The following is a 25,139-nucleotide window of genomic DNA, read 5'->3' as shown; positions in this document are numbered from 1 at the left end:
CACACACACACACACTCACACAAACCCTCTTGGATCCATATTTAATCAATCTGATCAAAGACGGTGAATTAATGAGAGCTCAACTCCTCTCTGATTATCAGAACCTGTAAACTGTGTGTGTGTGTGCGTGTATGTATATGTGAGTGTGTGTGTGTGCGTGCGTGTGCGTGTGTGTGTGCGTGCGTGTGTGTCTTGTGCCTCAGTGTCTCCTCTCATGGTCTTTAAGGGAACATTTCTCTGCATCTGAGGACGTTACAGCACCAAAAATCTCTCTCTGATGTTTTTAGTTGAGCTGAATCCGGATATTTAATTCATGCAGGTCGTGAAAGATGGCGAGCTGTGATTGGTCGGGTACCAACGTGTCTCTCGGGCCAAGTCACGGCAAGAATTCATGACTCTATAATCGCCTAATTTTACCCATCGAAGTCAAAAATCTTGTGTAGTCTGAACCTGGCATCAGCCTGCAGATCCAGATGTGTCTTCTGTTCAAGTTTAGATGCAGAAAACAATTTATTTTGTGCTTCTTTACTTTCCAGATGTGAACAACACACGTCTTAAACAGCCAAAACCAGATGAGAGTCTCAGTTTGTATTCCTGATGATGGAACTGTATTGCATCTTAAAGGACTCATATTCTGCTCATCTCCAGCCTCTATATTTATATTCTGGGGCTCTACTGGAATAAAAACTCCTTATTGATCTTCTACTGGTCCTTTATGCAGCCCCTCAGTTCAGCCTCTGTCTGAAACAGGCCGTTTTAGCTCCTGTCTCTTTAAGGCCCCGCCTCCTGATGAGCCCACTCTGTTCTGATTGGTCAGCTTTCAGGAAGCTTCCTCCGGAGGCTACGTAAACAAACTATAGTAGCAGGATTTCACTTCTTTTTCTCCTTCTTTACTCCAAATGTCAACTTCTCAAATCCATCCGTACATGTTGGAGCTGAACAACACATGGAAACACCTTAGCAACCACCTTAGCAACCACCTTAGCAACCACCTTAGCAACCAAGGCTACATAAGGTTTATGAGCATTTGCAAGGAGCCGACGTCAGCTCGTCAGCAAGGCAGAAAAAAGGTGGAAGCGTTCGGTGCAGGTTGAAGCCCTGACTTTTGACTTGCAGGCAGCGTTTCTACATACGTTCACCTCACGTTTCTGAACTTTGACCACGTTTAACATCCGACATCAGAACAGGAAATAAACAACAGAAAACCACAAACAGCTGAATACAAACCCTTTAAACTTCTTGAAAAGCTTCTTTGTCTTTTTCTCTGGTTTCAATACTCATTAATATTTAAGTTTCATTATTCTTACACGGCTCAGATTCCTAAATAAATCCTCATTTAATTAGATGATAAATGAGGGACTCACAGCTCCCTCGTAGGTTGATCCGACCCTGCTCATCATTTATTGATTACCACAGTGATCTTTTTACCTGCCGGCCTCAAGCAAAGCGCTTTAGGCTGCCTGTTTGTTTCAGAATTGATTAAATATAAAGTTTTAATTCACCACTTTTTTTAAAAGTGCAGCATCATCGGGCGTCTGCCTCCACTGAACAGTTCAACCCTCAGGAGCAGACATGTATGTACGGTCTCTTCCACCTGCTGTGGTTTAAGCCTGTTGTGTCACTTTGTTCAGGATTTGTGTCCTTCTGCTGGTGTGTGTGTGCGTGCGTGTGTGTGCGTGCGTGCGTGTGCGTGTGTGTGTGTGTGTGTGTGTGTGTGTGTGCGTGCGTGTGTGTGTGTGTGTGCGTGTGTGTGTGTGTGTGAGCGCTCAGAGCAGAACACTGAAGCTTAATTTTCTGTAAAACGATTCATCACCTTTATTTTGCTCTGCGGTTATAATCAGTCTGTAAATGAGGGAGGAAGTCAGAGAGTCGCTGCTTAATGAGACAGAGGATTTAACGGGATAACGAGGAGGGGGAGGGGAGGGGGGGGGGGATCAGCTGTGGGACACAGTTTCATTGTTCAACCAGCTGAGATGTTTTAGTTTGACTCTAATGTTTCTTAATGAGACTCTGCAGTGGAAACTTCATTTCACTGAGAGGACGTCGTCTCCCTCGACTCGGCTGACACTCGGATGTCACACTTCGCTCTGACATAGCTGGTGCATCTGTGACTCTGCTATGACTCAGCTGTAAATCTGCTATGACTCCATAACTCAGCAATAACTCTGTTATGACTCAGTTACAGCTGCTATAACGTTGATCGGCTATAACTCTGTCATGACTCAGCTATAAAGCTGCTATGACTCAGCTATAAAGCTGCTATGACTCAGCTATAAAGCTGCTATGACTCAGCTATAAAGCTGCTATGACTCAGCTATAAAGCTGCTATGACTCAGCTTTTTTCAGCTGTGTTTATTGGTTGTATCATAATAGAGAGAAAACAGGACGACTCTGAACAGAAAACCTCTCGTCTCTATTGATACAAAAGAAAAGGAAAAGATGTCCTGTGAGGGCGAGCGAGTATGCTCAGTAACACATTTCTCTCTCTCTCTCTCTCTCTCTCTCTCTCTCTCTCTCTCTCTCTCTCTCTCTCTCTCTCTCTCTCTCTCTCTCTCTCTCTCTCTCTCTCTCCCTGCAGACTTCAGAACAGCTACACAGCGTCTCAGAGAGCCAATCAGGATCTGGAGGAGAAGCTCCACGCTCTGGTAACCTCACACTTTTTCCACTTTTTCCACCTCATCAGATTTCTGTTTCTCAGTTTGAGAGACGAGAAACTGCAGCTGATGAACTGCAGTTCGTTAACATCTCAGCTGTTTACTGTAAAAAGACTCCAAACACCATGTAAATGTTTCAGAATCAGTCGGTTTGAGCTGCAGAGAAACAGAGAAACATCCTCTGTGATGGACTAGAGATGATATTTTTATGAAGCTTGTTAGTTTAGTTGTTGTTTAGTCACAACAAATCGTCCTCAAAGTTTCCCGGTTGTTTTACGTTCTGTGTCGCTGAACGCTGGTGTAATGAGACAAACACACAATCAGGGTCGTTATATTAGAAAATGATCTACACTAAGTCTTTATAACACTGGAGGCGTCTCTGGTTCCATTTATTGATCTCAAAGACATTATTGATCAACATGAAACGTCCGATCAAAAGATGAACAGCTGTGTTAGAAAATATCTGCTACAAGCCTGTGGACATAAATATGAAGTCAACTACGACTCCCAAGGTGCATTTCACTAACAAACAGCCAATCACAGAGCTGCAAATTCTGTCGCTGAAGCTGAAAATTAAATGTTGAGAAAACTGGTTTTTATAATCTGCATCTAATTGTGGATGAAATGAGTAACCATGGCGACCTCTGACTAGCTTCTTCTCCACAGCAACAGCAGCAGCAGAGGATCATGGGTATTGTAGTATTTAGAGACGTCAGAACGGAAAAAAAAAAACCTGATTTGTCAAAACAAAGTTTCCAACAACGTAACATCACGGAGATTGATTAACGAAAGGAAGAGGAGGGACAGATTATTTAGCTGTATTGATTACGTTCATTGTTGAGCTGTCAGATTTGTAACAAAGCTTCTGATTGGCCCAAAACCGCCTCCTCTGTGTGTGTGTGTGTGTGTGTGTGTGTGTGTGTGTGTGTGTGTGTGTGTGTGTGTGTGTGTGTGTGTGTGTGTGTGTGTCATTGATTACACTCAGCCAATAACTAATCGATGCCTAAATGAAAACGCACTCTGAGGCTGTGTATTGATTAACTGTGGAAAAGTGCCGTTGACGGACTCGTTGGCAGGACGGTTGCCACGGGCGACAGTGCAGGATGTCAGAGGTCAGTTAGTTCACAGCGAGAGAGGGGGGGGGGGGTGATGATGTAATAAAGAAAAAGAAGGTTTTTACAGGATTAAAACGTAGGAAATGATCAATCGTGACCTCGTTACCATGGTTACTCTTCAAACTTTCCTTCACTTCCTCTTCTTCTTCTCTTCACAACAGTTTTAACTTAATAAATACGTAATAAAACTAAACTCACCTGGTTCAACGTAATGACGTCACACTGAACATTTAATAGAAACATCATCAGGTGGTGATATTGATCAAATAGATGATATATAATCACAGTACATGTTCTACTATATGGTCATATAGAGAATAAAAACAGCTGAGAGATAAAATATTCAAACATTGTCTGAAAAATGAAGGAAAATCAGATAAAAATCCAACTTTGTCATAAATCCAACGTCCCGATCACAACAGTTTAATACAAACAAAGTGATAATTTCACGACAGACGTTATAATATTATCAGATTTATTAGATACAGTTGTAATTTTACGATATAATATTACAGGATAGTCACAATTTTATACAATTTTAGTCGTAGTTCTGTTAGAAAAAGTTAAATTAGAAGGTAAAACTGTAACTTTACATGTTTATTATAAAGATAGTTATAATTTCATACCAGAAAGTCAGAATATTATAGTAGATATTATATATTATTATAGTATAATAGCAGTATTAGTAATAATAGACAATATTATAACAATAAAACTGTGATTTTAAGACAAAGTTGTGGCATTAACACATCTTTTAATAAAAAAAAAATCACTCTGTTCAATGTTAAATGTTAGAACTTGTAAAAATTTTATTATTAAACTATTTTGACTTTTCTCTGATCACATCATGATGTTTTATTGAAATATAAATAAATATATGAAACTTGAAATTCTGACTTAATGCCCCTCATATTATTATATTTATTTATTTATCTTAAACATTGGCCCAGAAGACATTTAGACTGACGTGGTTTAACGGAGACGTTTGAGTCATTTGAACTAAAATAGACACGTTAAAGTTATAATCTGTAATTATTCCACATTAAAATGTCTAAAAACAACTAGACCTGTGTTATATATGTTGTTGAGTTGTGTGTTTTCAAACTCAGAGAAATCTGTAATTTAATCAAAGTAATGGACCGTTTCATTTGGTCGCCTGTCGATGACGTCATACCTCCTCTACCAAAGAGTAAACACGCACCAGATGCATACGGCGGCGCTGTGTTTGTCCGCTACAATGGCGTCTACCAAAGAGTAACTTACACACATACAAGATAATACATCGGCGTTGTGGTTGTTCCACACAAACTGTTATAAATGGACTTTTATTCAGTTTTAAGACACATTTTCATGATAAATTTAGGTGGTTTTTAACTATATCTTTTAGCCGGAAGAAGGATTTTAGTCATTGGACGTCTGGATCTTAAGTTATCAGAGAAATAAACTGGACAAACGTTAGCAGCAGCTCGGCTAACAGCCCCTCCAGGAAGTCCGGTGGTCACCAAACATCGTCAGAGAAACACTGATTTTTTTAGGTGAAACAGCTTTAATTAGTATTTTAACGATTTTAATCTGCGTGTACGTTTGTTTCTGGAGAGGAGGAGACCTCTGCGGATAATTTGGCTCCCGGTAGAAACCGACCGAACGTCTGGATCTAAAGTTATAAGAGAAATAAACAGAACAAGTGTTAGCAGCAGCTCGGCTAACAGCCCGTACCGGACGTCCGGTGGTCGCCGTACATCGTCGGAGAAACACTGATTTTTTAAATTTTTTTAGGTGAAACAGCTTCATTCTGTGTTTTTACCTGTAATCTCCGGGTCCGTTTGTAAAAACATCCTGAATGATGAACACTGGAGTAATCCTATCCCGATGAAGCTGGTTATCTAACAATGAAGACAACAACTCCCATGATCCCTTGCTGCTTCACACCGTCATCACACTCCGTCTGTTGTTATTGTTTTGGTTGAGACGCCTAGCGGCTGAAATTACATGTTGTGCGTTAAAGTTTTAACAAGTACATTTATGTCGTCATTGATTCTGAAATAATTTCATTTATTTTTAACAATTAAAACTTAACTTTGACTTTTAATCGTTCAGTTCATTGATTTAAATTAAAAATGTCAATAATTGATGGTTTCAGGTTCTTAAACCTGAAAGTAAACTGAATATTTTTTGTTTTTTTACTGAACACAACGAGACATTTGATTGGACGATCAATCGATGGTGAAAACGATCGTTAGTTGTGATGCTGGAATCGATTTCTCTCTCTTCTACCTGATTAAAAGTGAATTTAAGTAGATTTGATGAAACTTTCAGATTATTAAATAAAATGATTAAATTCTCTCAAACATTAAACGTCACTTCCTGTTTGTCTGTTTTGTCTGCTGTGATTGTCTGATCTTCTTCTTCTTCTCTTTTTTTCTTCTTCTTCTCCTCTTTTCTCACGCTGCTCTGTGACGGATTGATTCCACTTCATCATCCTCATCATCACCTTCATCTTCATCAGGCTGCCGTCAGTCAGACATGGGTTCATGCAGTTGCGTTTACATTCATGTTCTTCCTCCTCCTCCTCCTCATCCAACATCTCTCCATCCTCCTCCTCAGTCTTCTTCTTCCTCTCTGGTGTCTGTTTAGAGTCTGACGGCGTTTGAGCACCAAGTCGTGACTTCGTGTTTACTCTCAAACTGAATAAACCACAGCTGATCGATCCGAAGCACCGCCCCCTAGTTACTGTTGCTACGTCAGAAAACTTTAGATCTGCAGTTTCCAGAGGTGGAAGAAGTACTCAGATACTTTACTGCAGTAAAAGTACATAAGTATTATGAGCTTGATGTAGTTAAAGTATTGCAGTAAAAGTACATAAGTATTATGAGCTTGATGTAGTTAAAGTATTGCAGTAAAAGTACATAAGTATTATGAGCTTGATGTAGTTAAAGTATTGCAGTAAAAGTAGTGGTTTGGTCCCTCTGACTGATATATTATTATATATGACATCATTAGATTATTAATAGTGAAGCATCAGTGTTAGAGCAGCATGTTACTGTTGTAGCTGCTGGAGGTGGAGCTAGTTTACACTACTTTATATACAGTTAGCTAGTTTAGTCCAGTGGTTCCCAACCTAGGGGTCGGGGCCCTCCAAAGGGTCAGCAGATAAATCTGAGGGGTGGTGAGATGATTAATGGGAGAGGAAAGAAGAAAAAACAAAGTTCTGATACACAAATCTGTTTTCAGTTTTTGGACTTTTTCTCTAATCTTTGATTTTTGCTGAAATATTGGATCATTTGAACATTTATTGAAATGAAAGCATGTGAGAAGTTTAGAGGGAAAAATCACTATTTGGTGGAGCTGTTAACAACTCATAGACATGTGAAATGTGACCCCGACTACACACTGCTTTTTGTAAGACGTCAAAAGACAAAAAGGTTGGAAACCACTGGTTTCATCTTTAACAATGTGTTGTATTTTAAAAGCTTGTTATATTATCCATTGTGTCAAATCTGCATCTGAAAAGTAACTAAAGCTGTCAAATAAGATTCAAGATTTAGTTTATTATGGGATGTTTTCTTATGTACAGCCCTCAGCAGTGATTATATATCGAACAATTCCCTTAAAAATGATAAAAACAAAAAAGAATAAACCGTCAGCAGCACAGTGCATTAAAGTGCATGTTTCAGTTCGATGTTGACAACTGGTGCATGTCCACGAGTAACCAGCACTGAGGCGGGGAGGGGAGGTGGGAGGTGGGGGTGGGTGGGGGGGCAGTCTGTTGATGACCCTGACTGCTTGCGGGTAAAAGCTGTTTAACATTCTGCTGGATTCAGCACAGATGCTCCTGAATGTCGTCCCAGACAGCAGGAGGGAGAACAGACTGTGAGGAGGATGGTGGGATCCTTGATGAGGCTGGAAGCTCTGCGAACACAGCGTTGATTATTAAATCTCCAGCAGGAAGGGGGGGGGGGTGAGGTGAGGGGGCACTAGCTGTCCTCACTATCCTGTTCAGATGATGATGATGTTCAGACGCTTTACAGTCACTGAACCAGGAAGTGAGGCCGTAGGTTAGAACACCTTCAGTGGCGTCTCTCTAGAAGGTGATGGAGAGACTGACGAGACTCACTACTGTTGTATCGTCAGCAAACGTAGTGGAGTAGAAAGTACAATATTTCCCTTTTTAATGTAGTGGAGTGGAAATATAACGTAGCATCACATGGAAATACTCAAGTAAAGTACAAGTACTTCAATATTGTACTTAAGCACAGTAGTTGAGTCCGGCAGTGTGTCTGGTGCCTGAGAGGTGAAACTCAGGGCTAATTAAACAGAGTTAGTGCTCAGCTGTGATTGGTGCACTGAAGGAAAGAGGGCGGTGCTTAGGATCTGTCACTTTATTCTTTTTAACATACAAAGATTTTGACTTGGTGTTGAAACTCTGCTCTGTCTCATCCAGGCTAATGATGACCTGTTTTCTTTTTTTCTTTCTTGTTTTTTTTTTTTTTTAGCTTGTAGATGAAACTATGGAGACGAAAAGAAAACGCAGCCGACGTGAAGCTGATTGATCCTCAGCTCTGAATCCAGATTCATTCATTCAATGAAAACCACACAAACCTTTTAAAGAAAAATGAAACATTTCATTTCTTTCCTCTGAATAGTTTTTGCTGCTGCGGTGTGATGTGGGTCAGACTCTGACTATATAAAGACGTAGGTTATGTTATGATGAGGCGCTGCAGCCACGTCATTACGTCAGTTTATAAGTGCTAATATAAAGCGGTTTAATCAGGACCGCAGCTGTTTACTCGTATTTACTAAAGCACCAATTACAACCAGACGTTCAGAGACGAAACAGGAAATGGAACAGGTGAGAAAACGGCTGCGATAACGTCAGTGTTTACTAAAGTGCAGATTCACTAAAGTACAACTCGTTGTTAGGCAGAGATGAGTTGTTACATAGACTGTATAAAAATATGGACGTAGTTACCGTGACGTCACTCGTTGGTTTCTGAAGAGCGGTTTTGAAGCTCAAAGTGAGCCGCTCCGGCGTGACGCTGCCTAACTCCCAGCCAATCAAAAATGGGCAAAGAGGCGGGCCGAATGGCTGAAACAAGCCACCTAGCGGCTGGCGGAGCTGTCACTCAAAGCAGCCATGTCCTTTATTATGCAGAACTTTACGGCTTAATAAAATTTAAACGGGTGAATTATAAAAAAAAATTCACCCCCGTACAGTTGTCATGAAAGAGGAAATTAGCTACAGAGACCAAAACCGTTGTTTGTACCAGACTGTAAACATGTTTATTTCTGCTGTAAAGTTGGACATTTTAACATGGGGGTCTATGGGGATTGACTCGGTTTTGGAGCCTCAAGTAGTCGTTCAAGAAACTGCAGTTTTGGCTTCATTTTACAGCCCCGGAGGTTGCTGCTTGGTTGTTACTAAATATTTACAGCCACTATCTGCAGCTGGAACTGTTGCTAAGCTAGCTGAAGCTACCGTTAGCATGCTAATATCTGAGCTGTTTAGAGTGAAGAGTAAAACAGGTCGTATAGAATACAGTCGACATATCTGACCTGATGTTTACATGTCAGACAACAAACACAAACATCAGTTTCGTAAAATTTTCTCAGAGGTACAAATGAAATGAAGTTCAGAGCTGCAGTACGGACACACATCTGAACATTTATTAATGTGTTTAAATATGAAAATAAAATGTAGAGTTTCAACAATTAGTTGATTAATTGATCGACAGAATATTAATCAGGAACTGTTTTGATAATCAAATTATCGTTATGTTTTAAGCCAAAAGGCTCAATTATGTTTATGAATTAATTCTGACTTTTTTGGGGGTCAAATAAAACGACATTTGAAGACGTGAATGAACTCTAAGAAATTAACATTTTTCACTATTTCTCGATAATGAAAATAATCGTCAGTCGCAGCCCTACATTATACCTCAAATTACTAAACCAATAACGTTCAACTAAATGACTAAATAACGTCTGTTAGCTTAGCATAATCTCACTGTAAACTGCAAAACATCTAATTGTGAAACACGTGTCTGCTGGTATACAGAAAACAAAGTCTCACCTACATTCACGAACGTCCGGCTGCTCTCTTTATTTTATCTTTCGGCTCCTAAAACTGACGTATTTGGCAGTTCTGTTACAGCTCGTGATGCTGTGACTTCCTGTTTTACTGAAGTTTTAATGGTGCGACCTGATTTTAGTAAATCACTAGCGGGTGAAACAGACCAGGTGATTGATTAGCGGTGAGCTAGCATCATGTATGACTGGATGGTTAGCTTACTTTGTATATGGTTTGAGTCTGACCTCACCAGCGAGGAGCGATCAATCACTGAGGATCAATCAGCTACGACAGAAAATCCACGCTAACGGAAACATGTACTTGTTGCTAGCTGTCTTAGCTAGTGTTAGCTGCTAGCTGGCTGTTTCTTCCTTGATGGAAATATTTCAGCTTTCGGCTTTGACGCTTCGATCAAGATCTTATTGATCCTCTGGCAGCAGCAGCCACACCACTGCATCCCATAATGCATCTGTGAAGTGCTGCGAGCTAATGCAGCATTCAAATTATCTGGGAAAAATGTAGATATTAGCAAATGCTAACAGCTTAGCTTTCAGATATGAGGTGTGACATCTCAAGTTTTGTTTTTAAATAAAGCTTTAAAGGATTAAAGACGTTAACTCTGCTGCTGGACTTTTAATATAAAACATGATTAGGAGGAATAAAACTATACAGAAAACTACAAAAATGGCGTCCAGATGAGTTTTAAGCAGTTTGAATAGCTTTTCCCTAACATGTATTTTGACGTTTCTTCCCACATGATCTGAATGTATTTTAAGCCCTGAAGGCCCGCCTCCTGTCACTGCAGGCTCCTGATTGGCGGTCTCAGCTGTGATTGACAGTTGACGCACTAACATGATGTCCCTGCTCCTCCCACAGCTACGGAAGGTGGAGAGGGACAAAAAGACAATGGATCAGGAGATCGTGGAGCTCACCAACAAACTGCTGGATGCCAAGAACACCATCGACCGTCTGGAGGAGCTCAATGTGAGAACAAACTGCTTTGAAACTGATGTTTTTTTTTGCTTGTTTGTTTGTTTGTTTGTTACAAATGAATATACACAGAAACAACAGACAGATGTGATGCAGAGGTGCTCCTGACCACACGGTTGTTAATAAAATAAAGATAATCAAACATCTATTGATGATAAACAGAACTTCCTGCAGCAGCAGGTGTAAATATTTATCAACTGGAAGTTGGAGCTCATTTCCAGTCTGTGTGGTAACCATGGTAACTGCCTCCCCATCCATCCTGCAGCAGATGGCGGCGGCCGCCTCCTGCTTTCCACGTTTCTGCTTCCTGTGTGTTGACCAACAGCAGCTCGTTAACGTCGGGCTGATTAACGAGCTGCTGCTGCTCGGACGTCTGATTGATCGCTGATCAGTTTCATAAACAAACAAACAGCTGCTCTGTGACGACTGAGCTCGTTTGTCTGTTTGTTTTTGTGTCTTTATGCACAAAAATCTAACAGTCAGTTTAATTCTAAACACTTTATTCGTTCCTCGAGAGGAAATTTTGTCAAACAGAAATGAGTGAATGACGTTGAAACGCAGACAGAAGCAGCTGATCTTTGTTACAGTTCTGACCAATCAGGAGCCGGTATGAATGCAGAGTAAACCCGGTTTGTGTTCACCTTCAGTGTCTCTGTGTCTGTCAGGAGCGCTACAGGCAGGACTGTAACCTCGCCGTCCAGCTGCTGAAGTGCAACAAGTCGCATTTCAGGAACCACAAGTTTGCTGATGTAAGTAACTGTGTGTGTGTGTGTGTGTGTGTGTGTGTGTGTGTGTTTGTGTGTGATACACCTGTAACCACTCACACTGATAATAACTGATGATGTGCAGAAGATCAGGAGGATTGTTGCTCATTAATCTGACAAATATGAAAGATTAACGGCAGGAAATGAGACACAAACCATGATTGATTGATTGATCCCTCACAACGAAGCAGAATAAAAGGTTTCATCTGAGAAACCGACATGAATCTCGTTCGTTCGTCCTTCGACGCTTCAAACGGTGAAAATCAAGCAGAGAAACGACGTCAGCGTCTGAACCTCAGAATCACCAGACGTTCACTTTTTCATTTCCCACGAAGAAGCTGCGAGACGGCGAGGATGAATTCAAAGCAGGACGACCCTGAGACGATGCTGAGAGAGAGAGAGAGGCAGGACGTAACCACGGCAACAGCAGAGTCACATCACGCCGCTGCTTCAGAACAGTATTCAGAGCTCAGTTTATCCCACAGTTCAGTGCAGGTGTGAACAGTTAAACTATCAAATATCATTAAAATAAAGGTTCTGAACAGATGTGACCTTCAGATCCTGGTGTTTGATCCTGATCGACCAGCAGATACAGACGCAGAAAATCAGAGAAATGTGATTTGTATTAATATGAATCTGCTCATCATCGCTAAACAAAGATATTAAATGTCAATAATTATGAGAAATATGTTCCTTCCTGTCAATATTTAATATGTTCATGTACAGTAGATCTCTAGAGCTGATCGTCTGATTGAGACATTGATCGTATTGATTCTCTCACTCATCAGTTTGTTCATTTAAACTGCTACTTACTAGTTTTTGTTGTAGTTTTCAGCTGTATCACACAGCTTTCTTCAGTGAGTGAACATGTCTGAGTGTGTCTGAGGTTCATCACAACAAAAGATTCAGATGTTTGTTTGCTGAACGTCAGACGGCAGGAAGCAAAACCTCAGAATCACCGGAAGAGTCCTTTAATGGAGGCGTGTGTGTGTGTGTGTGTGTGTGTGTGTGCGTGTGCGTGTGCGTGTGCGTGTGCGTGTGCGTGTGCGTGTGCGTGCGTGCGTGCGTGTGCGTGTGTGTGTGTGTGTGTGTGTGTGTGCGTGTGTGTGTGTCTCTTGCAGTTGCCCTATGAGCTGCAGGACATGCTGAATAAGCACATGAAGAGCAGCCTGCCGGAGCGAGGCCCCGCCCCCGGCTCTCAGGACCCGGACACACTCAGTTTGACGCCGGCAGACGTGGTTCCCACCTCCGTCATCGCTCGCGTGCTGGAGAAACCCGAGCCGCTGCTCTTAAACTCCGCCCAGTCCAGCAGCTGCGGCCGGCCCGTCGCCGAGGATGTCTTCGTGCACGTGGACATGACGGGTCCTGCGGCGGCGGCCGCGGAGGGCCGGGGCCGGGAGAACGGCGGCGGTCAGGAGGCGGCGCAGCAGAACGGTTCCTGCCGCAGTCAGAGCAGTCTGGACGGCCAGTCGGGTGGCGAAGAGGGGGGCGGGGCTCCGTCCTTTGAGAAGCTGAACCCGTACCCGCCGCCGCCGCCGCCCCATCCGCTCTACCCCGGCCGCAAGGTCATCGAGTTCTCGTCGGACGACAAGGTGAAGATCCCCAAGAACAGCCCGCTGCCCAACTGCACCTACGCCACGCGGCAGGCCATCTCACTCAGCCTCGTGCAGAACGACGACGAGCGCCAGCCGCCCGGAAGCCCCGCCCCCTCCTCCTCCTCCGGCGGTGGTGGAGGCGGAGTCAACCAGCGCACGCCGCCCTCACAGCGGGACGCTGCCAGCGAGCCGCTGTCCAGCCAGTCGAGCCCCTTCAGCAGCCCGCCGCAGGTAACACGGAGGCCAAACAAACAAACACATAAACACAAACAAACAAACACATAAACACAAACAAACAAACACATAAACAAACACACAAACACATAAACACAAACAAACACAAACAAACACATAAACACAAACACATAAACACAAACAAACACATAAACACATAAACAAACACAAACTAACACATAAACAAACACAAACAAACACATAAACACAAACAAACACATAAACAAACAAACACATAAACACAAACAAACACATAAACAAACACATAAACAAACACACAACCACAAACAAACACATAAACAAACACACAAACAAACACACAAACAAACACACAAACAAACACACAAACAAACACACAAACAAACACATAAACACAAACACATAAACACAAACACATAAACACAAACACATAAACAAACACACAAACAAACACACAAACAAACACATAAACACAAACAAACACACAAACAAACACAAACAAACACATAAACACAAACACACAAACAAACACACAAACAAACACATAAACAAACACACAAACACACAAACAAACACAAACAAACACATAAACAAACACATAAACAAACACACAAACACATAAACAAACACACAAACAAACACACAAACAAACACACAAACAAACACACAAACAAACACACAAACAAACACACAAACAAACACACAAACAAACACACAAACACAAACACACAAACACAAACACACAAACACAAACACACAAACACAAACACATAAACACAAACACATAAACACAAACACATAAACACAAACACATAAACACAAACACATAAACAAACACATAAACACAAACAAACACACAAACAAACACAAACAAACACATAAACACAAACACACAAACAAACACACAAACAAACACATAAACAAACACACAAACACACAAACAAACACATAAACACAAACAAACACATAAACACATAAACAAACACTAACACATAAACAAACACATAAACAAACACATAAACACAAACAAACACATAAACAAACACACAAACAAACACAAACACAAACAAACACATAAACAAACACACAAACAAACACAAACACACAAACAAACACACAAACAAACACAAACAAACACACAAACAAACACATAAACAAACACAAACACAAACAAACACATAAACACAAACAAACACATAAACACAAACAAACACACAAACAAACACACAAACAAACACACAAACAAACACATAAACAAACACATAAACACAAACAAACACATAAACACAAACAAACACAAACAAACACACAAACAAACACACAAACAAACACATAAACAAACACATAAACACAAACAAACACATAAACACAAACAAACATAAACAAACACATAAACGTTAAAATATAAAACAAGCTCCAGAATCACTTCCTGTTTACACATCAGCAGCAGATCAGTGTTTGTGTTTCTTGTTGTCATAGTAACACTCCCCCCCCCCCCTCCAGGCTCCCAGCGTCCTGGCGAGCTCCGGCAGCTCGGAGGAGGACCTGCTGGCCAACTGGCAGCGGATGTTTGTGGAGAAGATGGCGCCGTCCTGCGACAGCTCCGTGGTGCACCGCACGTCCTTCAGCAGTCAGACGGCTCAGGAGCTGCAGAGGAGGCGGCAGGCGGCGGGGGGCGGGGCCTCCTCCTCCTCCGACCGCCACAGAGCGGCGTACTCTGACGGCGAGGAGGGTTCGTCCGCGCGCAGCTGGACGCCGAGCCGCGGCTCCAGCCTCGACACCGACACCGACACCGAGCCGCGGCCCGGCAGGAGGGGGCGCTACGGCGGCGACGGCGGATCCGTGGAGGAGGGCGAGGGGCTGCTGATGAACCTGGACGATGACGGCGGCAGCGGGGACACGGCGGTCACCATGGCGACCAGCCCCGCCATCGCCCGCAGGAAGGAGCTGGCGGAGGAAAACGAAGAGGAAGACGAGGAGGAGGAGAGAGACGTCCTCCCCCACGACCTGCCCGTCATCTCACCCCGCCTCCTGGACTTCGACCCCGCCCTCGCCGCCGCCGCCGCCGTCGCCGTGGCGCCGCCGCGGCCCCAGAAGAGCCCGAAGAGGATGGGCGTGCACCACCTGCACCGCAAAGACAGCCTGACCCGAGCCCAGGAGCAAGGCACGCTGCTGGACTGACCCCGCCCACACTGTGCTGCTGTCTGTCTCCATGACAACTGACCTGCTGTCGCTGAGGTCAGAGGTCACGCCCATCCAGGATATAGCCATACTCTACCGTATGCTGCCGAGCTCGCTGCGTGTGCGTGCGTGCGTGCGTGCGTGCGTGTGTGTGTGTGTGTGTGCACGTCAGACCGATCAGTTCTGATCATCGACTTCAGTATCAATACTTTAAACTCTGATCAGTCTGAATTGATCGGCTCAAACAAATCAAATAATGAGTAAATAAAATCTTTATTTTTCTGTAATCAGATTCATTCTAACAGTATTTTTCAAATTTAACGAGTCTTTGAAAAAGACAAATTTGTCAATTAGTTTTATTTTTATTGATTATTGATTATTGATTAAAACTAATGAAAAGTAAAGTTTGATTTCAAATGTCTTTGATCAAGTGTCCACATACTTTTGTCCATATATACTGATCAGTGTATAAACACTAATAACAAATATACACTACATGGCCAAAAGTATGTGGACAGATGATTAAAGTTCACCACAATGGAAATTAAATTCTGAATAATCAGTGTTAGAATCAATATTAGAAAACCTATATTGGTCTATTCTGTGTGTGTGTGTGTGTGTGTGTGTGTGTGTGTGTGTGTGTTTGTGCTCGTTTGTCAGAGTAAAAAAAAAAAAAAACAAACAAACTGAAACTTATAAAGAGCTGAAAACTTTTCGGACGTCTTTGCCTTGTTTCCCGACCAGGAGTTTATGTTTTAAAGAGAACGATGAGACACATCTGGACACACACACACACACACACACACACACACACACACACACACACACACACACACACACACTCACACACACACACACACACACACACACACACTGTCAGTGCCTATCTCTCTCTCTCTCTCTCTCTCTGTCTGGAAGGTTGCGAGTACGACGCCGGGCCTGCTGAAGGTCAAAGGTCAAGACTTATTTTCTCGTCTGTACTAATCATTGATATTATTTAGTCACCTGATTGGTTCGTTGGGGAGTCACGGAGACGCTGCGGTCTTTATAACCAATCACAGTAATCGATCCATTGATCAGGCTGCAGGTCGCTCCCTTTGACCCCGCCTCCTCCACCGACACACTGACTGTACCCACAGGGGGGCGGGGCCGGGGGGGGCGGGGCTTCTCCAGGAATGTAACCATCAAGCTTTCTGTCGTTTGTTGTCGTTTTCACCTTTTTTTTTTTGTGTTTCTTTGTTTTGAAATCTGGAGCATAAATCCATTATTAAGAGATTATTTTTCTGTTTGGTTTGATTGATTGATTTGTTGTTGACTTGTTGTTATTCTGATCAGTTTGGTTTCATGTTGTCATGGTTGTACGGAAGCCTGTTAGTGCCAGAAACAGAGCTGAGGATCAAATTAGGTGTAAAAACTTATGTTTGCTTTAAGAAATATAGAATTCAGTTCTGATATAAACAGAAGAAGCAAAATGTTTCTGAATCAAATCCAGACTGAAACTGGAGAAACACGCAGCTCTGACCAGTATAACCAGTATAACCAGTATACAGAGGGGAATCTGGGCTGTATTATTTATAAAAATGAGTCAAAAGGGGCCAAAAAATAGCAGATCTGTAAGTTAAAATAGTTTTAGTGTAGATCAATAATATCTCACATATTATTTTTATAGATATTCATATAAACAGTTTAGAACTGCACGACCCTGTAAGTTTAAACTAAACAAATATACTAATAAATAAATACGTCCATCTGTCACCGTGTTAGCGGCGTGTCGGTCTGTCAGGACGCCGCCGCTGTGACGTTTCCTCCGGCGCCACCACAAGGTCGACGACTTATTAGCTCTTTATTGAAATATGTCAACGACTATTTGATGGATTGTTGTGAAATTCGGTCGATGGTGAACAGCTGCAACCGCCAAAATAAAAGTTCTTCCTCTGGTGTTTCTGTCAGTTAGCATCAGCGAGTAAAGATGAATTAAATCAGATTAATGAACAGAAACATAAATTTGTGTCTATTAAGTTTATTAAATCACATCTGAAACAAATGAACATTTTTACTTTTATTCTAATTTTCCATCAGTTTTTTTGAATGTTTTTGGCACTAACGAGCCTCCGTACCTCGTTCTTCTTCTCTGAGGTCAATGTGGCTGATTGAATGTCAGCTTGTTGCCTTCCTCACAGCTCTCTGATTGTGACTCTCTCACCGAGGACCAGTGATGATTGATCGACTCACTGAATGACTGACTGATTGATTGATTGATTGATTGATTGATTGATTGACTGACTGCAGGTTTTCCAGCGGAGTCGAGCAGATTGTAACGAGTCTTACAGAGTTTGTTGTTTTTTTTTTTGCTCCTGAGACACTGACGTTGTTTCAGTTTCCGTGTTTTCACAGAAAGTAGCTGATTATTGATCAGTGATTTCAAGTCTGCGGATGTTTTATTGATCAGTGAAATGTGTCACAGTGTTTGTAGTAAAGCTTCAGTCTGAAGATCAAACTGTCTGATCAGTAACGATCTGCTAACAAGTATTCATCACTTCCTCTATAACATGATGGAAAACGTCCGTCACATGTTCTACGGAAGCCGCGAGCGGCCAAAAATGATCCTTTAATCACAAATTAATAATCTCAGAATAACAAAAGTCGTTTTCTCGTTATATTTGAGATAACGAGGCGCACACGAGCACCAATCAGACTGCAGCTTCACGACCGATGTGGTGTTTTAATTACACCGTGTAACGACCCCTGCTGGTGCATTGTGGGAGTGTCGGAGTGCATTATGGGACACAGAGGACTGTAAAACTGTCTGTTTGCTCTGCTGGAGTGTGAAGAAGAAGAGACAGCTGCTCCGGAGCTTTTGATCGTATGGCATGATCTTCCTCAGCAGATGGACGGAGGCTCAGTGGTCTCGTCCACGTCGGTTTAAAAAGTAGAGATTAAAGGTTTATTTATTTATCTGTTTCATCTCAACGTCTGACGTAAAAGCGATGGATTAGCTTAGCTTAGCTTAGCTTAGCTCCCAGACTGCTAGCTTAGCTCACAGACTGCTAGCTTAGCTCCAAACTCAGTTTCTCAATCAGTCGTTCTGTCTATAAAATGTCAGAAAACAGTGAAAGTGCTCGTTATAATCGGTGCGACGTCTTTTAAATGTCTTGTTTTGTTGGAACAAAAGTTCAAAAACTCAAAAGATCTTCAGTTTAATGTCACGTATGACAAAGAAAAGCATTAAATCATCACATTTGAGAAGCATGTTTGCTTTAAAAATGACTAAAATGATTATTCACTTATCAAAATAGTTGCTGATTAATTTTCTGTCCATCAACTAATCGATTAATCGACTAATCGTCGCAGCTCGTTTGATGACACACGTTGGTTGTTTTAGTGTGACTCTGAAGTGTGCTTTTAAAGTGACGGTACCGGTGTTAGTTCATGTTTCAGCGTGTTAACGACAGAACAAACACGTTCAGCAGAGTCACTTCAGGAGCAGGTTGTGCGTTTAATGTGAGGCGAGTAAATAAAACATGTAGAAACAGCGGTTTGCTCCTTTAACAGCAGCCTGTTCGCAGGGAAAAAGCTTCTCTGAGCTGCTGAATTATTTAAAAAAACATTTTCTTCTTCTCCTGTCTGTGTGTGTGTGTGTGTGTGTGTGTGTGTGTGTGACGGCTGCAGGATGTGGAACTTAAAACCTCTCAAATCCCACGCTCACATAAACACACCATCCTCTTCTTCTTCCTCTTCTTCCTCTCGACTGTTTCTTCCTGCGTTCGTCTTCAGCTGTAATTATTAGCAGAACGTTAAATTATTAAGGTTTTATTACCGTCAGAAATGGGTCGCTAATACTGTAAAGTGTGTGTGTGAGTGTGCGTGCGAGTGAGTGTGTGTGTGTGTGTGTGTGTGAGTGTGTGTGTGTGTGCGTGCGAGTGAGTGTGTGTGTGAGTGTGAGTGTGTGTGTGTGAGTGTGTGTGTGTGTGTGAGTGTGTGTGTGTGTGTGTGAGAGCAGGGTAGAAATGTAAGTGTTTAATATTTCATACGAGTCATCAGATGTGCAGGAGACACAAGGAGAGTCGGAAATGAAAGAAAGTGTGTTACTGTGTGTGTGTGTGTGTGTGTGTGTGTGTGTGTGTGTGTGTGTGTGTGTGTGTGTGTGTGTAGTAGAGTGATGTATTCTGGGTATAAATAGACTTTACATCTGGACTCCTGCAACTTTAATGACTCTTCTTCATGAATATAATTGGAGACGTCGACCTGTCGCCTCGTCTCAGCCAAGGTCACCTTCTTCCTCCTCCTCCTCCTCCTCCTCCTCCTCCTCCTTCTTCTTCTTCTTCTCTTCTTCCTGTTTTCACTTTCTTTTCTCTAACTTTGTCCTCTTCTTCCCGCCATTTCTCTTCCTCTTACCTCTTCTTCTTCATCCTCTCCGTGGTTTTCTTCTTCTGCTGCGAATCAGACTAAACTCATCAATCAAATATCAGAATAATTCCAGACCGATCCAATCGACTGATTGATTAATCGACTGATTGATTAATCGACTGATTGATTAATGGACTGATTGTTGCGGCTCTAATCCGTCTGTCTCTTCTTCTTCATCTTTTTGTCTTCATCTATAAAAACAGACTCGTGTGTAACTGCCATCACTAGTATTTCCAGAGCTTTCCACCAGATCACACCATCTTCATCGTGGCATCATAGAGTTTTGCTCAGTTGTCATGGAGACGGATGTGTGATCCGCAGCGTGTCGTCTTAGTTTGTGTTGGCGTAAAAAATTTTAAAAAAAGCTTTGACAAAATAATCACAATCCGCTGATGAAGACCATGTCACACAGTTGAAAGCTCCTGAGCTCCGTATGAATAATATTGAGGATTATTATATATCTGAATAAACAACTGCAGATGTTGTTGTTTATTAACGACTTATTGTTTACAAGCAGCGACTCATTAGACAGTAAGAAACTTTTAGTCTCGTTAATAACTTACTAACATTTATAACTAGATAATTAATTAACATTTCTAATATTTAATGTTAATCAGCCTTTATTAACGACTCAACAGTCAAAGATTTAGTTATTATTAATTGTGACTTATAACTGCTTTATGAAGCATTAATTAACATTTTAGTAACGACTTATTAACTGGTAATAAATGCTGATTATTAGAGATAATAAACGATCATTAATAATCAGTTAATAAACAGACAGTACAGTGTGTGTTTACTGTTTGAAGCAGCTCTGTGTCCCAGCATGCATCAGGAGATGAAACGCTGTCAGCTGCGTTGTTTAAAGTCACCGCTCACAAAACACCGTTTATCTGTCAGCTGTGCTGCGTTCAGGTTCTGTGGGAGTTACCGGTTTCCAACTTGTCAAAAAGTGTTTGATTCTGATTTATTTATGAAGGATTTGATACGTCAGACTGTTAAATATGCACATTAATAAAGATCACTGGGTTCCAGTTTGAACCCAGTTTGGGTCGATACATCACCAACACAACATCAGGTTAACTTTAGCTAAAAGCTGTCACAAGTGTTTCTTGTACAAAATGATGTGACAGAAGATACACAAGTTATTAATAATCAACAGTGCTGAAAGTAACTAAATACATTTACTTGTACTTTACTTGAGTATTTCCATGTGATGCTACTTTCTACATTTCAGAGGGAAATATTGTACTTTCTACTCCACTACATTTATTTGACAGCTTTAGTTACTTTTCAGATGAAGATTTGACACAATAGATAATATAACAAGCTTTTAAAATACAACACATTGTTAAAGATGAAACCAGTGGTTTCCAACCTTTTTGTCTTTTGACGTCTTACAAAAAGCAGTGTGTAGTCGGGGTCACATTTCACATGTCTATGAGTTGTTAACAGCTCCACCAAATAGTGATTTTTCCCTCTAAACTTCTCACATGCTTTCATTTCAATAAATGTTCAAATGATCCAATATTTCAGCAAAAATCAAAGATTAGAGAAAAAGTCCAAAAACTGAAAACAGATTTGTGTATCAGAACTTTGTTTTTTCTTCTTTCCTCTCCCATTAATCATCTCACCACCCCTCAGATTTATCTGCTGACCCTTTGGAGGGGCCCGACCCCTAGGTTGGGAACCACTGGACTAAACTAGCTAACTGTATATAAAGTAGTGTAAACTAGCTCCACCTCCAGCAGCTACAACAGTAACATGCTGCTCTAACACTGATGCTTCACTATTAATAATCTAATGATATACATATATATGAAACATTAACGCAGCATCGTGTTGTTGTTATATTGATCCAAACTGGGTCGAATCTTTGCGTCTCACATCAGTTGATGAATATTTAGAGCGACGTTGTTCATTCAATGACGTGAACATGAAGTTGTAAACATGGGAATCGTTCCCACACTGACGTGAACGCAGCCTTAGCAAACACTTACTTTGAATGTGTCAGTGTTAATTTGAACATGCTAACAGTAGCATCTACGTGCTACGTTAGCTAGCTGTCTAGTCAGGTGAGTTTTGATTGTTTTTACCTGGTTGTTGTTGTTGTTCTCCACCTGATCAGGACATCAGAGCGTCGTCGGCTTCTTTACTGTGACGTGTTTCCCAGTGAAACAGGATATTTGAGCGGCGTACGGTCACAACAGGGATTTAAATCAAATCCTCACTTTTGATTGGACCGCTCAAAACGTTGGCGGAGCTCAGCGCGATACGAAGGAACAATCACTCTTGTAATAATAATATTATTATTATTATTCAGGCTGCAACTAATGATTATTTTCATAATTGATTCATCTGTTGATTATTTTCTTGATTAATCAATTGGTCCATAAAATGTCAGAAAATAGTGAAAAATGTGAACCAAAAAATATTCACATTTAAGAAGCTGGAATCAGAGAATTTGGACTTTTTGTTCTTAAAAAAAAGACTCAAAACTAATCAATTGTGAAAACGTGTCGTTGATTTCACCAGAAGGTCCTGATCCAGGAGGGAGGAACAACCAGGTTTTGACACACCTGAGCAAGCTATAGCTAATGCTAACATGTTAGCACTAGCTTACTGGCCAGGTTAGCTAGTGTCCTAATCAGATGTGTTAGCAACCAGACGGTGCTGTTAGCGAGCTAACAAGCTAACTTTAGCTAAATGCAAAATAAATCAGAAAAAATGTTTCTGTTCTTCTGAGACTCAAACACAATCAGCTGTTCAGAGCAAAGTGGTCACCGGGGAGGGAGGGTCCTCTATCCAGGATGTGGACACCTGGGGACACCTGGGGTCACCTGAGGACACCTTGGGTCACCTGAGGTCACCTGGGGTCACCTGAGGACACCTGGGGTCACCTGGGGTCACCTGGGGACAAATGAAATGTGGAACTTTGAGGAACTGTAAACTGGACTGAACCCAGCAGAGGTTCTGACTGACGGACAAAGAGGAAGGTTTGTTTTCTCGACAGCTGGATGTTCGGAGCTGAACGTTCAGCAGATTGTGACTCCGCCTCCTCGCTCTCACCTGCTCTCCGTCAGTGACCTCTGACCCCAGCCGAGGCACTGCAGGGTTCACCTGAACTGTTCTCCTGCGTTCTCTCTCCTCGTGTCGTCTCAGCGGCTTTTTCCTGGTCTGTTGTTTTTGTTTGTTTGTTTCACTTCCTGTTGGGGGAATAAAACTCTAAAAAGGATGAAAAAAACTACAAAAAAGACTGTTAAAACTCTACTAATGATTTTATTTTCTGAATTTGTAAACCGATGTATATTTTAAAACAAATAAAATATTTTAAACGTAACCGGCTCTTTGTGTTTGGGACTGATTATGACGAGGACGAAGGTTTGTAACAGGAAAATACGTCATCAGTGCAGGACATGGTGGTTGTTATGGTGACAGCGCGCCAACGCCACTTTGTCCTTCCAGTCAGCTGGAACAGCCTGTACGTGTATATTAGTTCCCACACAAAACAAACCTGCCGTTTGTCTGGCGACAGACTGATGTAATAACTGTTTGTGGGGCAGGAAGCCGACACCTTGGAGACACATGATAGACAGGTGTACACATAAACATAAATATATAAATTATTTAATATATTAACTTAAATTGATCTACTTTCTTTTCCTAAGTATGTTTTTTGGGTACAATTTTTTTTTTTAAATCTGTATCTTAAATTTTTAATATGTAATTATTCCACATTAAAATGTCTAAAAACAACTAGACCTGTGTTATATATGTTGTTGAGTTGTGTATTTTCAAACTCAGAGAAATCTGTAATTTAATCAAAGTAACGGACCGTTTCATTTGGTCGCCTGTCGATGACGTCATACCTCCTCTACCAAAGAGTAAACAAGCACCAGATGCATACGGCGGCGCTGTGTTTGTCCGCTACAATGGCGTCTACCAAAGAGTAACTTACACACATACAAGATAATACATCTGTGTTGTGGTTGTTCCACACAAACTGTTATAAATGGACTTTTATTCAGTTTTAAGACACATTTTCATGATAAATTTAGGTGGTTTTTAACTATATCTTTTAGCCGGAAGAAGGATTTTAGTCGTTGGACGTCTGGATCTTAAGTTATCAGAGAAATAAACTGGACAAACGTTAGCAGCAGCTCGGCTAACAGCCCCTCCAGGAAGTCCGGTGGTCACCAAACATCGTCGGAGAAACACTGATTTTTTAGGTGAAACAGCTTTAATTAGTATTTTAACGATTTTAATCTGCGTGTACGTTTGTTTCTGGAGAGGAGGAGACCTCTGCGGATAATTTGGCTCCCGGTAGAAACCGACCAAACGTCTGGATCTAAAGTTATAAGAGAAATAAACCGAACAAGTGTTAGCAGCAGCTCGGCTAACAGCCCGTACCGGACGTCCGGTGGTCGCCGAACATCGTCGGAGAAACACTGATTTTTTAGGTGAAACAGCTTTATTCAGTGTTTTTACCTGTAATCTCCGGGTCCGTTTGTAAAAACATCCTGAATGATGAACACTGGAGTAATCCTATCCCGGTGAAGCTGCTTATTTAACAATGAAGACAACAACTCCCATGATCCCTTGCTGCTTCACACCGTCATCACACTCCGTCTGTTGTTATTGTTTTGGTTGAGACCCCTAGCGGCTGAAATTACATGTTGTGCGTTAAAGTCACTAATTATGAGGAAAGTGGTTGTTGCTAATAACAAAACGTATCTTGATAACGAAGGATAATGTTGTATTTGTGTGACGTTAATCGGAGCTTTGACGCTTGTTTTTCATTCATATTCTATTCAAGCGTCTTTTTAGGAGAAAATTAACTGTAACTAAAACTACAGTTTAATCTGGTTTATCTGAAAAAGATGCAGAGGTGATGAGAGTACTTTTTTTTGCCCTGAATACTGTCTGCAGGTCTTCCCTTGAGGCTACATCTATATGTAGCCTGAGAGACAAAGCCCAGGGCAAAATAAGCCAGTAAAACCCTGCTGCTCCTCGTTAAGCTTAATTATCAGCATATCACTTTTTATCACTGTTGTCTCATCTAGAATATAGTGGCTGGACAGCCAGATAATAATAATAAATAAAATAGAAAAACAGAATATTTAGTATAAAATAATAAATATCTGTATAAAGAA

General features: G+C 41.4%; 1 protein-coding gene and 1 long non-coding RNA gene across 9 annotated transcripts in view; one reads left to right on the top strand and one right to left on the bottom strand.

Moving 5' to 3' along the window:
• tjap1 (tight junction associated protein 1 (peripheral)) overlaps window positions 1–15,884 on the top strand; it is a 39,966-nt gene extending 24,082 nt beyond the window's left edge. For 5 of the 8 annotated variants that reach the window (XM_044372169.1, XM_044372164.1, XM_044372165.1 and 2 more), the window contains 6 exons: window positions 2,579–2,645; window positions 6,276–6,305; window positions 10,713–10,820; window positions 11,492–11,575; window positions 12,712–13,416; window positions 14,902–15,884. In XM_044372169.1, coding sequence (XP_044228104.1) covers window positions 2,579–2,645; window positions 6,276–6,305; window positions 10,713–10,820; window positions 11,492–11,575; window positions 12,712–13,416; window positions 14,902–15,579 — 1,672 coding nt within the window. In that variant the 3' untranslated portion in view covers window positions 15,580–15,884. Of the gene's footprint in view, window positions 1–2,578; window positions 2,646–6,275; window positions 6,306–9,195; window positions 10,007–10,712; window positions 10,821–11,491; window positions 11,576–12,711; window positions 13,417–14,901 lie in introns of those variants that run through there. The other 3 variants (XM_044372163.1, XM_044372168.1, XM_044372170.1) reach the window with 3 other exon arrangements.
• A 6,684-nt stretch (window positions 15,885–22,568) lies between these two features.
• On the bottom strand, window positions 22,569–23,263 carry LOC122996676. Its single transcript, XR_006407045.1, has 2 exons — window positions 22,847–23,263; window positions 22,569–22,816 (listed from the first exon to the last, which is right to left on the bottom strand). It is a non-coding gene; the product is annotated as an uncharacterized LOC122996676 (long non-coding RNA).
• Window positions 23,264–25,139: the final 1,876 nt, after the last annotated feature.

This window comes from Thunnus albacares, chromosome 14 (genome assembly GCF_914725855.1).
Source record: "Thunnus albacares chromosome 14, fThuAlb1.1, whole genome shotgun sequence".
Classification (NCBI taxonomy): Eukaryota; Metazoa; Chordata; class Actinopteri; order Scombriformes; family Scombridae; genus Thunnus; species Thunnus albacares.
This window is presented reverse-complemented; position numbering and strand designations above follow the sequence as displayed.